Source organism: Manacus vitellinus, unplaced genomic scaffold (assembly GCF_001715985.3).
Source record: "Manacus vitellinus isolate BGI_N305 unplaced genomic scaffold, ASM171598v3 scaffold_13_pilon, whole genome shotgun sequence".
Lineage (NCBI taxonomy): Eukaryota > Metazoa > Chordata > Aves > Passeriformes > Pipridae > Manacus > Manacus vitellinus.
Window position 1 is genome coordinate 8,232,766 of NW_021938999.1, and position 13,271 is coordinate 8,246,036.

Below are 13,271 nucleotides of genomic sequence, written 5' to 3' on the forward strand. Positions count from 1 at the left end.
TTATGCAATGCATATATTTCTTCTTTGGTTATTTTATTACCATTACACTCAAACTTAAAATGAAGAGTTATACTCTATTTTATACATGAACATTATATTTTCAGGTGGCACAGATCAATGCGAACTTTTTCCTTGAATATTAACGAGACTCTATTGAGAAAAGTGTTATAAAGGATGATTTAGTAATTAAAAAAAAAGTTAATTACAATGGATATATGGGAACATCTAGTTAATTAAATGGAAAAAATACTCATGGGATAATTTTAGTTTTCCCATATGCACAGCCACAGGTGAAAATGCAAAAATGCTCATGCATCATCTACTGTTTGCAAGTGTTCTAAAGACAACCAGCTTTATCGCGAGCATAGAAGATATATTTTGCATATGGCCACACACATCCTCAGAAACGGGGTTTTATAAATCCACATAAATCAGCACACCTTGCAAGAGAACACAGGCTGGAGACAAGTTCTGTGGAAAAGAAGCTGAAGTCTCAACAGACAGCAAGATCAGAATGAGTCAGTGGCAAGTCCTGGCAGCAAAACTGGGCAGCAGCCTCCTGGCCCAGTGGATGAAAGGATTATCCCCACTCAGCACTCACTGCGAAATCAGAGAGGTTGGCAGAGAGCTCTGGAGGCCATCTAAGTCCAAGCCCTGCCCAAAGCAGAGTCACTTGGAGCAAGCTGCTCAAGGCCATGTGGATCAGGTTTTGAACTCCAAGGATAAGGACTCTACAACCTCTCTGACCAAACAGTTCCAGAGTTCAATCGCCTTTACTGTGCAGATTTTCCTCGTAATGCTTAAAAATAATGTTGTGGTTTGAGCTGTCTCATCCCTGTGGGGGGGCTGGAAGTGGTTGGTCCCAAGTGAGTTTCCGATCAGGGGACAATCAGAGCTGCGTTTCGTCCCTTTGAAATTAGGATATTATAACAGCCAGAAGGAAGTTGTTGGCAGTGAGAGAGAGGGATTCAGAAGCCATGAGGTGAGAGGAGAGAGGCTTGAAGGCCCCTTGCCGGGGGCCAGGCCCTCTTTCCTCCCCCGGTTGGGCTGCGGGGGAGCCTGGGACAGTATTATAACTGGACCATGTGCCTGTGGTCAAAGGCTAGGGGTATTTCCCCCCACTGCCCAGGAGAGGCGGTGGCATAGACTTGAGAGGCCAGTCAGGAGGTTGGAGCTAGCCCCCCCCGGCAGGCATTGGAGCCGAGCCAGAGACTGGTCAAGGGGTGGCCCAGGAGCTGCAGAAGCAGCGGAGATCATGAAGAGCTGGAAGAATTCCAGGCAGAGGATGAGAGAAAAACTTCAAGCAGTCTCACTGCTACCCCCACACACAATGGCAGAGGAGGGAGTGACCTGGAGCTGCAACTGAAAAATGGAGACAGGCCGAGGGGCTCGGATGTGCCCTCGTGGGTTTGGACAAGGGCAGCCAAAAACTGAAAGACAAGGAATGCAGGGGGGGGAATGACCCCCCTTGCCACGTGAAGTCAAGCTGCACCAGCTGAAACAGAGAGAAGCCAAACCAAGCAGGCTTTTTCTGAGTAAGGACTTTTGGTGAAAACCATCGGGGGTATATAAAAGACTGAGCAAGACACAGAAACCCTGCAACCTGGAGAGGCAAGAGTGGACATTTTACTCTCTGGGAAGAACCTTCACAAACCAGGGGGGAAAGGACTCAAAAGCTGACTCCCTGTAATCATGATGAAGACCTGGTAAAACAAATGTTCCTTTGCAATCCAGGAAGAGACCTCAGCAGAGGCCAAGGAGCTGGTAGGGGTGCAAAAGATGCCTTCCTTGATACCCCAATGAAAGAGACTTTAGCTATCGTCCTGAAGAGTTCTTCTGGATTGATGTGGAAGGACCCCAGGGGTGGTAGAGATTGTATTAATACTGTGTATTTGTTTGATTTCTAGTTTCTATAGTTTTTATTCTGTTAGTAATAAACTTTGATATCATTCCCCATGCTGAACTGTGCCTGTCTAAAAACTTCTCTTCCACATTAAAACAAATTGTGAGGGAGCTCCGAAATTGGACTTTTGTGGTGTATTCTAGGACCATATCCAGAATACCACATCCAGTTTTAGGGACCTCAATGCAAGAAAAATGTGAATAAACTGGAGTAAGAACAAAAGGTCACCAAGATGCTCGGAGGTATGGAGCACATGCTCTGTGAGAGGCTAGGTTGTTCAACCTAGAGAAAGGGAGGCTTTAGAAGCACTTAGTAGCAGCCTGATAAAACCTATATTATCAAGACAACACAGCTCCATTTTTAATAGTGGTGTATAGGGAGAAGATAAGAGACAAGCAGCATAAACAAACAAAAAAAGTTCCATCTGGCTATCAGGAAGAAACTTCAACATAAGGACAGGCAAACATTGGAACAGGTTAACTCCCAGAGACTGCGCAGTCTCCATCCTTGGAGGTTTCAGGACCCAAATGGACAAAGCCCTGAGAAACTTGATCTGACCTCACAGCTGACCCTGCTTTGAGTCGAAGGTTGGGTAGAGGTCTGTTCCTACCAGAATTATCCTATGTTCTTATGATTTTATAATCCTATGTTCTTATAATTTTAGAAGTTCTCATTTATTTCCTTAAAACAAGTAAGAAAATATTGGAATGAGGACAAAAAATAAAGACAAAATTTAGAGCACAGAATCATGACGCACTGAAAAGGAAAACCATTACAGAATATCCAAAATTGATGACAGTATATGCAGCTACAGATTACAAGATTAACTGACAGTTTAGAGAGAGACAAATTTATATTAAAAATCTCCTAGTATTTCTATTAAATCAACTTTTAAAATCTCAATCAAATTGTGATGAGACACAAGTGCAGTCACTTAGGAACCTATAACTAGAGACAACCAACACAGAAAGAAGGTGTAAAGTAATCTGAAAACACAAAATAGTTTAAACTATCATGCAATATCAAACATTGAGTCATGGAAAAGTTCTGCAAAACTCTTTAACTGGAGCCAAAGACATAGAAACTCCCTGATCACAAAAAACTAGCACAAGTAAATCTGCTAAAGCTACATATGATTTGATCAAGTTTTTTATTTCTTCTCTCGGCTAAGAACTGTATACGTCAGGAAGTGACTGTCCTGATTCTCAATTCTCTTATCCTTTATTCCATAGGTCTCTGTGGTTCAAAGATGTGTTCTTATAATAAATATACACAGAGTCACATCAGATACATAAGGGAGGGAAGTGAGATGAGTGAGGAATGGAGAAATAAGAGATATCATGTGTAGTAAAACTTGAGCAAGAAATACATATCTCTTAATAACACCTTTGACAATTCTGGAATCAAGAAAACAAGACAGTCGAGATGGGCTGGAAAGATAAATGAGTTTTCTGTTAAGAATAATAAAGGGATACAAATACAATCATTCTTCCATTACACTCTTATACACTGAAAAGACAAACACGCAAAAAAATGTATCTAGTTCATATTAGTCAAAAATTTCACAAGATGACCCTAACTGATATCAAAACACACTCTTTAAACTTATCCACTACTGGTAGGGCAACATCAAATGGAAGCTTATACTGAAGAATAAAAAAGATGGAAACATTCTGCAGAGATTCTTTGATTGCTGTTATTACCATGTCACATATTTCTCTACTCTAAAATCCCTGTACAGTTTATTCAGACATCTCAGACCACACTATCACTAGTCACACATGAGTCTCTTACACCATATTTTCAGAGAAAAATGACTGTGCATCCAGAATGCAAGTCAGCTAGAGCCATAGCATCATACAATGAATCCACCTGGAATCTTTAAAGTTCATCTAGTCCAAACCTCTTGCCATGGACAGGGATAGTTTCAGCTGAATCAGGTTGCTTAAAGCCACATCAGACCTGACCTTGAACACCCTTCCAGAAAGGAGATATCCACAACTCCTTTGGGTTCCCTCATCGTAAAAAATTTACTCTTTATGTCCAGTCTAAATCTACTCTCTTTCAGTTTGAAATGTCACCCCTTATCCTAACACTACAAGCCCTGGCAAAAAGTCTCTCTCCAGCTTTCTTAAAAGCCCCCTTTAAGTACTGAAAGGTTATAATAACGTCTTCCCAGAGCCTTCTCTTCTCCAGACTAAACAACCCCAACTTCCTCAGCCTTTCTCATAGGAGAGGTGCTCCAGCCCTCTGATCATCTTTATGGTCCTCCTCTGGACCCATTTCAACAGGTTCACATTTGTGTTGTCCTGGGGATCCCTGAAATGGATGCAGCACTCTGCATCCAGAGTAGGTCAGGTCTCACAAGAGCAGAACAGAAGGGGAGAATCAGCTCCCTTGACCTACTGGCCAGTCTAATGCAGCCCAGGGTACATTTGGCTGACTGGGCTGCAAGTGCACACTGCTGGTCATGTCCAATTTCTTGTCCACCAATATCCCCAAGTCCTTCTCTGCAGGGTTAGTTTTCCCAGCTATCTCAACCTGCAACTACATGACTGTTCTACCTGGCAAGTAAAGTGGTATCATCACAGAAAAGAAAAGAAACAAAACAAGAGAAGGAGAGAAGAAAAACAAGAAACCCTTCCATTTCAGCAGCACTCTGCAGTTGCACTGAATTAACTGTAACACCATTAGTCACACCACTAGCATAATCCTTCAAGCCTGCTTTTGACAGATGAGTGCATCCTTGAATACATCCAGTACCATTCCATTTATGTAACAGCTTAAATTTTCATTGATGCAGTTTAATTCCATTACAATTAGTTTCCATATTTTGCTTATCAGTATTTGATGGTTTTGTATGAAAACAGAATTTTAAGGACAAATGACCTAATCTCTAAACCTCCATTCCTAGGAAAAAAATTGAGCAGCAGGCCAGTGACGGACAATGTTCCAGAAACAGGTAAAACAGTTGGAGGGCTTTCATTTCTTTACCTGGTTTTCTTCCTTTCCAGTAGTTTCCAATTTCTCACTTTTTTTTCTTTGTAACTTTTCACATATTTTTAATGTGATCAAGTATTTTAAAATTTAGTAGTTCTGAGACATTGAAATAAGGAAAAGAGCATTTTTTACAGGAGTCGACATGAGAAAATGACTATGCATTTCAACAGCACTACACAAAACATTAAGCTATTTGACTTTTAACCAGGAGAAATACACTTAATATACCTTCAAAAAAGTGAAAGACTTCCGTTGTTGACTCAATTTTACAGCAATTTTGTCAAACATGAACTCTGTTATAAGTTTCAATTCACAATGTGCCTTAGCCAATATGCCTTAATCAATGAAACATTCATATTAAACTATTAGTCACAGGAAAGAATGTTGTAGGTACTTCTTCATAAACTTATATGCCCACGAATGCAAACATGTACACACAAATCCACCATTATCAGACTGTAAGTTGCTGCATTTAACAGAAAATTGTGCCTGCATTTATAGCTTCTCCACATAGAAAAAAATCAAACAGTGACACAGCGTAAGTATAAAGTTGTAAATTGATATTTTAAAAATATGAAGATAATTTCAGGAACTATTAAGACAGCAATCACCTATAGACTGCTATATTAATGACTTAAAAATTAATAAGTAGGCCAGCTTTTCATCACCTCAGTGAGATCTTGAGCAAACATTCTTCATGCTTGGTAACTGAGGTACAAAACATGCCTTTAGAACTGGAGATTTCAACTATGCTCTAGAATATCATACCACAATGAAACATGCAGACATTTTGATGAAAAGAAGTTTCATGATTATTTTTTTCCTTTTCCTTTCTTTCCTTTCTATGCCAAACTAGCAGTACATTTCTCCAATGGGAAAATCAACTTCTCCCTTGTTTTTCATAGATGTACTCTTTCTCAACAACCTTAAAGTTGTTCAAAGCCATGACATTAATTGGTTAACTCCACTACTTACAGACAGGAAAAACCAATTTACCTGAATGCCATCAAGCAACTTGCTCATGCACCAGTAACTGTCAGCTTCTATGTTCTGCAGCACTTCTTCAGCCAGAATGGAAACATCAAAATTTTCCACTTCTTCTTCTTCTGTTTCAGCAAAAGAGAGAGAAAGACAAGTCAATGAAGTGCACAGAATAAATAAAGCAAGGATGAGGAAAATAATTGAAAACAAAGACAGCCACCACTTATCTTCTAGTCAGAAACTTCAATGCACATTTACTTTAACAGGGACTAAATGAATCATTTATTGCTCAACTGTGTCATCTAATGGCTTTAAATGTTAATGAATACTTAATTTCTTGCAGACTGTGAAAATCTCAAATCATGCCTGGTTAACCAGAATTAATATATAATAAATTACTTTATTCTAAACATTTCACACCTGAAAGAAGACCAGAAGCACTTTGAGAGCCCTCAAGCTATATATGAACAATCTCTGAAGATGACTATGTTTGCATCAATGCACAGAAAGTGGAAATATGTTGCCAGTTTAGAAAACCACTGAAATTTATTCAGAAAGCAGACTACAACTTTTCAAGAAGGATTTGTTTTTCAGGCAAGCATTTGGAATTAGAAGGAAATTACATAAAAGGAAACAGATTCCCATCCTCCACCCCCAAAAAACACATGATTCTCAACACTGGAAAAGCACAGAACCCAATGACGTATGGATTCCTGGAAATTGTCTTTCACACAAGCATGTTAAAAGAAATTCACATTTCAAGATGAACCAAAACTTTACCACCTAAGCTACATTGTCTTTTTAAAGCACAGCATCTGAATTAACCCATTTTGAAAAGAACACAGAATGTGTGCTGTGTTGCCACCTAACTCCCAAAGCTCCCATGCAGCTCCAGAAGAGAGTTAACATGAACCGTGAATGCTCTGAGTAAATGCTGTAGCTTCGTTCTTGCAGCAGCTCACAGGTTCTTACTGTATCAAGATGAGTATCAAAGAAGCATCTGTCTCAGCCTTGGTTTATTCTCAAGGAGAGGGACGTGCAGAAGAGAGAGGTGTTTAATTCTCCCCAAATAGTGCATAATACACCATTATATATACTCCATTATACAACTGCAAGGTAGCATAGAATACCAAGAATATATAGTATCTTAAAACTCCTCTATTACCTATCTTATAACTTTTCAGTATGTAATTACAGATGCCTAAGTACATCCTTAGGTTATCACATTTGATTATCCTACCTTAAAGCACTTATTTGTCAATTGACATTACATACGTTTTAAAATAATTTTAACATACCAGTGATTTTACCACTAGTAATAGACACCACCAGCAAGGTGTTACCAAAGCATCCTTGTTTGCATTGCTGTCTGTATGTGGGTGTGCACCTTCTAAAGGATCACTGGGGTTGGATTGTGAAATATTAATGGCTGTAGGACAGGAAGATTAGGTTGTATTAATAAAGCATTAGTTAAGATATTTACTTACCAGGGAAATCTGGTAAATAAAACAGGGGATTGCAGCAGAGACTCCATAAAATAACAGCACAGGATGAACTCAGAGGTGGCAGGGTTGTAAACAATATACCAGTAGTCATTTACTGGTTGTTAAAGGAATGCCACCTTTGCATTGGAGTGCAGTTTCACAAACCCAGACAAACGAGTATTCAACATATTTCAAATCCCCTGTATAATAAACTCAGATATAACACTGCCTTGCAAAACAATGAAAAGTGAGCAGCAGACCGCAACAGTAATTTTTTTTACAGAAAATCCTCTTGTGAGGTGGAAGAAAATCCTTCCCTAATGTTAGCAGAATATTCCTCCCAGTAAAAAGGAGGCAGATCCCCCACAATGGACAGCAAATTCTATCAATGCTTCTTGGAAAATGGGGGTAACATAGGAAGTAAGTGGAGATGACACTCCCCTTTCTGCTCAGGTCCCATCATTTACTCTATTAGACTCTTCTCATTAAAGACAGTTTCTAGAACAAACTTGGCTTCATTTCACTCAGTAAACCTAATCCCTGCACAAAAAAACATATTAAGAGAAGAGCCCAGCACAACATAAAAGTATTTTCACGGTAAAGATGCTTGAATACAATGGAGATAACAAGAAAGGATTAAAGGAAGGCAAACAGGTCGCATCAGTAGAAGAACTGAAACATCTATCAATGAAGAAATAGACTGGACAAGTAGATAAGGTGATGCATATTTGGCAATATTAATCCAAATTGAAATGCCAGTTTTTCAGCTAAAAAAAATACAAAAGAAAGGTCCCTGAAAGTCCAGAAAAAGTAACAAAGAAACATCAACATGTACCTTTACTAAGTTCCCTAACAGAAAAATTACAAGAGCTAGAGAAAGACAGAAAATTAGTAGACTTAACATGGACAAAAATAGGTTGATTTAAGATGATAAGTTTCATATGAACCTGTAAAAAATATCAAGTCTTTATCTATCTATCTATCTCCAACCTGATGTACCTTGAGAATTTTAAACAAGAAAACCCCACAATTTTCAGAACAGAAGCCTTTTTTAACAGTTCATAAATTAAAATTAAGGATGAAGATTCACGTGAATTTAGAAAAGAAAAACTTTTCCAGAAAGAAAAGAAAATTAATGATGTATCCTCTACAGTAGAAACAAATTCTTTGGTACATCTTATACATGTTAACTCACAAAAAAAGTCTTACAGTTATACAGTTTATTAGATATTCATAAACCAGTGCCCCAGTGAAAAAAAAAAACCTCATGAATACTTTTAATTTTCATTTTAATATTTTAAACGGAAAAAAAAGAAGTAATCCATTCCATCTCTGCTTCACTATGTCCATAGAAAAAACAATAAATGAATCAGAGTTCCTCATATTTACATAAAACACAAACGTATACTGAACTTCCCTTTGAATGAAGCAGTCTTCAGGCCCTCCTCCACTAAACATTTGCTGAAAGAATGAGATCACAACTATTTAGATAATGTGTTCCTTTGCAAATTTCCTGCCTTGGAGCATCTTTTCTTTTCATGATACTGCTATCATATTTCTGAACAAAAAGGAAGCTATAAACCGTAGCACAACACAATAAATCTTCTACAGGTGGGTGTGAAAAGATAATAAAATAAGACTTTTTATCTTCTCTTTCTCATCTTTCTTATCTTACCTCCTTTTTTGTCCTCTTACAAAATCTACCATTTCACACTATATTCTCACAGCAGGATTTAAACCAATAAAAAAGCTGAAGATACACATAACCTTTGAAGGTGGGGCATCTTCACCTCCCCTCACAGCCAACACAAAAGAACAAGTTTAGTTCGTGGCTAGTCTTCGCGAACGAAGATTTGGGAAGGGCTCTACCCACATTTGCTACAAGCACGCTGGTGGCTAAAAAGGCCAGTGTGAGATAGACAAGTCCGGTTGCAAAAGGCACAGCAGAAAGACTCCTTAGGTGATATCGACAAGACACGATTCTTTCTGCATTGTCTTTTCTCCTCGAGAGTGATCCTGCGGGCGTTCTCAAAGGACGCAGCAGCGTTATAGATGGTGTGTCTCCAGATCTCCCAACTGGAGGCCAGAGTCGATCAATGATGATGATAATGATAGAAGAACAAGTAGTGCTGGAGTATTACCTGACTTGTTCTAAACTAGTAACCTAAAATAAATCAGATTAACTACATCCAAAAAAAAAAAATCTTGTTTCTCAGTATTAGCTATAATTTGGTCTTAAGAGGATTGTCTCAGAATGCAGACCTCTAAAATGTGGGAGTATAAAATTAGTGAAATAAAACACCCATCAAAAGATTTTCCATTCTGCGACTGAACTACCTGCAACAAGCAGTCAGAAAACCACAGCAGTTTGCAAAGTTAGGCTGAATGAAGCAACCTGGACAGCAAAGACACTCCAGCAATAATATTCTGGAAAAACTAGATTCTGACTGTTCTAGTATAGGTGGATCATCAAATTCGAATGATCAATTTTTTTTTCCCCAGAAACTACAATATAACTTTCAATACAATACAATACAATATCTTTCAATGGTTCCAATTACTGTCCATCACAGGTATGTTCCCCAAGCACAAAGAGAATGTCAGGACAGGCCCTTCTGAAAAGAGTACAGGTCTGACATATATTCACTGCTCTAAGTAAAATTCTTATTATTCCACTGGGAACAACAACAAAAAATTAAGAGATGGAAAGGCAACCATTATTGAGTTCTCTCTGCTCTAGTTTGGATGACTTTATAAAGCAACAGTTACAGAAAGCATTTAAAATATCCAGTTCTTTCACTAAAAGAATCCATAGTCCCCAATTATAATGTCATAGAACCACAAGCTCAGCCATTACAGAAATAAAAATAGCACTTTTTGGAAGTACTCATCCAGGCATCTTGTTCTGTCTCTTCCTTCTGAAGAGACATCTGAGAACAACATTATGCTCTTCTGTGGCTTAAATGGACTGATCTCTAGCATTTTCATAAGCCTCTTAAATGCAAAATAAATATTCAATATTTTTATATGTTCTTTAAATATATAAGCGACTTCTAGCCTAATTTTCAATCCCATTGTGCTTCCAATGCATCACTAAGTCATCTCTTCTAAAGTCAGATAAAAAAGTTTTGAAATTAAAAGAAATCTAATTAAATGTGTAAGACAACTCGATTGTACTTTAATTATACCCTAGTAGCATTTACCGTATGTAAAACAACCGTGTCAAACTTCAGCTTAAAACTCAGTAACCAAATCTTCCAAAGAAAAAGTCTAATTACTTCAAGCTATATTAAAATATATGTTCATTAAATCAGCTAAGTAGTATATTTTTGGATATGTTATATTAACTGGTACTTTTTGATTTAAATGTGGTGTATGCTGAACAAAGACCTACACTGTGGAAGCATCCAGGCACTATCCTAATAAAGATGGTACAGCATCACAAAAGCAAAGTCACAAACATGCAAGTCCTCAGTGATGTGCAATGGTTTCTGCTGCACCAATTCACCTTAATTTGCTACACTTCACTGAGGAAGTTCAAAGCTGACATTAAATATCCAAGTGACCCTTTTCCACACTACAGCTGAAATTGAAAAGGCCATCCATTTTAATGATAAGCTCCAATTAAAGAACATTTAACTGGCAGAATGCTATGTAAAATTATAATTTACATATTTAACATTTACTCATTTATTTCAGTGGGCACATAGTGCAAAATGCTTCTTTTCCATGCGGTTTTAAGGGGGAAAAGCAATCAAGCTCCATGTTGCTCTCTTTTTTTTCTTTTTTTTTTTTCCTTGTTCAGATGAAGAAATAAACACTCTAGAAAAGTTTAGAAAAGAAAGAGTAGAAGGGATTTCAGGAAAAACAACAGAAGAAACAAAAATAACCATCCCAAAAGTACATGAGGTATTATTTGTGCTTGACAACATAACTGCAATTTCTGGTTTTAAATAACTTTACATTTATTTTCAATGAGTGAAATCTGAATAGACAGTAATATCTGAATAGACATTAGTATAAAATTAATAAAAGAATATGGACACAAATAGAAGGCCAGTGGGTGCATGTATCAATATCTGGGGGAAAAAAGATCACTGTACCAATTACAGTCTTACAGAAACATTTCTCATTTTCTTCAGTTTCCTGTGGAGATCTTTATCATGTTATCTATGTAACTGTAAAAGACAGCAAAATAGTTGCCTGGAGGAAAACTGTTGTAGGATGGAGTCTATGACATGCTGATCTGAATATGTGCATTGCTGTAAGCATGGTATTAGCTGTTCTTTACTCATTCCCAGGGTATGCTTCTGAAACTTCCCACAGTGAAAAAAGAGTAACTTTTTCTAAACAGCTTTAACTGGATCCATTTCCAAAGGCAGACATATAAGGATAAAATGAAAAAAAATTAAAAAAAAAATATTACTTACAGCTACTTACAGATTTAGTTTTCCAATGACAGTAGAAAATATACATACTAAATAACTTGCCTCCATTAAAAATAGATTTTAAAACAAGATTAAGCTTAACTGATGATTTTGGTGGAAGGTGTTCAAAATATCAAAATTAAGTTCATATTTGAACTCTGCCTTTTATATGTAATTGATTTCTTCTAAAGAATGCTGGACTTAGACCTTTTCAGTACAGATTATGCATAAAAACATCTGCCATCACAGACAGATGGAATTACACAATGCAAATTTTTGCATTAAAGAACTGAAAAAATTTTATTTCAGAGAGAATTTTATTTATGAAGAAATCATGCCCTGAAATAAAATACTGAAAATGTATGACATTACTAGAATGGGTTAATGATATTGCTACAATAACTAGTAGCCCTCTCAATGCATCCAAATAGCAATCTGTCCAACTGCATTCAAATGCAACCAACAAAAAGGTAACCTGCATTTAGAACTTCTCTTAACTCTGTTGCCAACACCAAAACTCAGTCTTTATAAAGCGGGAAAAAACGAAAAATGTAACTTGATAGTTTTAGTACTCTATTACACTAAGCAAGCTCATACAAAAGATATCTCTATTAAATAAAGCATACATTCTCTCAAAGGAAACCCATTTTTAATGAAACAGACATTTAATTGTGTTATTAATGTTTTAATTTCAGCTTTTTATCTTGAAATGGTTTCTCAACACTCAGAATCAGCAAAACTCAGATGAATATGAATCCACTGGAGTAGGAGGTAGGGAACAAAATGGATGGTGGTACAAGAAAGACCCCAGTGCTGAAGCCCAAAAGAGACTGTAAGATCACCAATAAATTATGACTGTTCTTTACATACACCTAATATATATAAAACAATACAAAGAAACATTAGATCAGTTAATTATCTGAACATTTTAAATTATTTTTTTTTAGCAATAATTTGTGTAAATTTATTTCTCATCTAATGTATAAAAAGTATTACCGTATACTTCAAGTCCAAATTATATAGCTCTTGCAGTGGTGCAAGAAAACCATTCTGACCACACATGCACAGGCAATTGTCTGTATAAAGTTTACTCTGCTGTGATCTACTTCAGATGTTGTATCTTTAGATAGACCAAATCTAAAAGTTGTCACCCAAGCATACAAACTACAAAAACACACATATATGGTTGCATGTAGAGGTGCACAGTAATATTTCCACAACTAGAAGATCTTACATATTCCACTTCAAACTCAGTTTTCAAAAAGCTTTATGAAACAGCTATTCAGTCACTGCTTAACTAAGGCAATGTTTTTCTGAGGAGATCATGACATAATAGAGCATTTAAATGTAAATTCTTTCGGTAACAGTTACCTAATTAAATACGTACAAAACCACATCAATATCTCTCATTGAAAAGGTCCTAATTACATATTAATCTGATAGAAATAGCTTCTGAGCTGTTAAGGATTAATCACC

The 13,271-nt window shown here is 36.9% G+C and overlaps 1 protein-coding gene across 2 annotated transcripts in view; it reads right to left on the reverse strand.

Moving 5' to 3' along the window:
• Positions 1 to 13,271, reverse strand: part of TBC1D22A (TBC1 domain family member 22A) — a 155,391-nt gene that overhangs the window by 90,614 nt on the left and 51,506 nt on the right. For both annotated transcript variants that reach the window (XM_018068010.1, XM_018068011.1), the window contains exon 9: positions 5,900 to 6,009. In XM_018068010.1, coding sequence (XP_017923499.1) covers positions 5,900 to 6,009 — 110 coding nt within the window. The remainder of the gene's footprint in view (positions 1 to 5,899; positions 6,010 to 13,271) is intronic.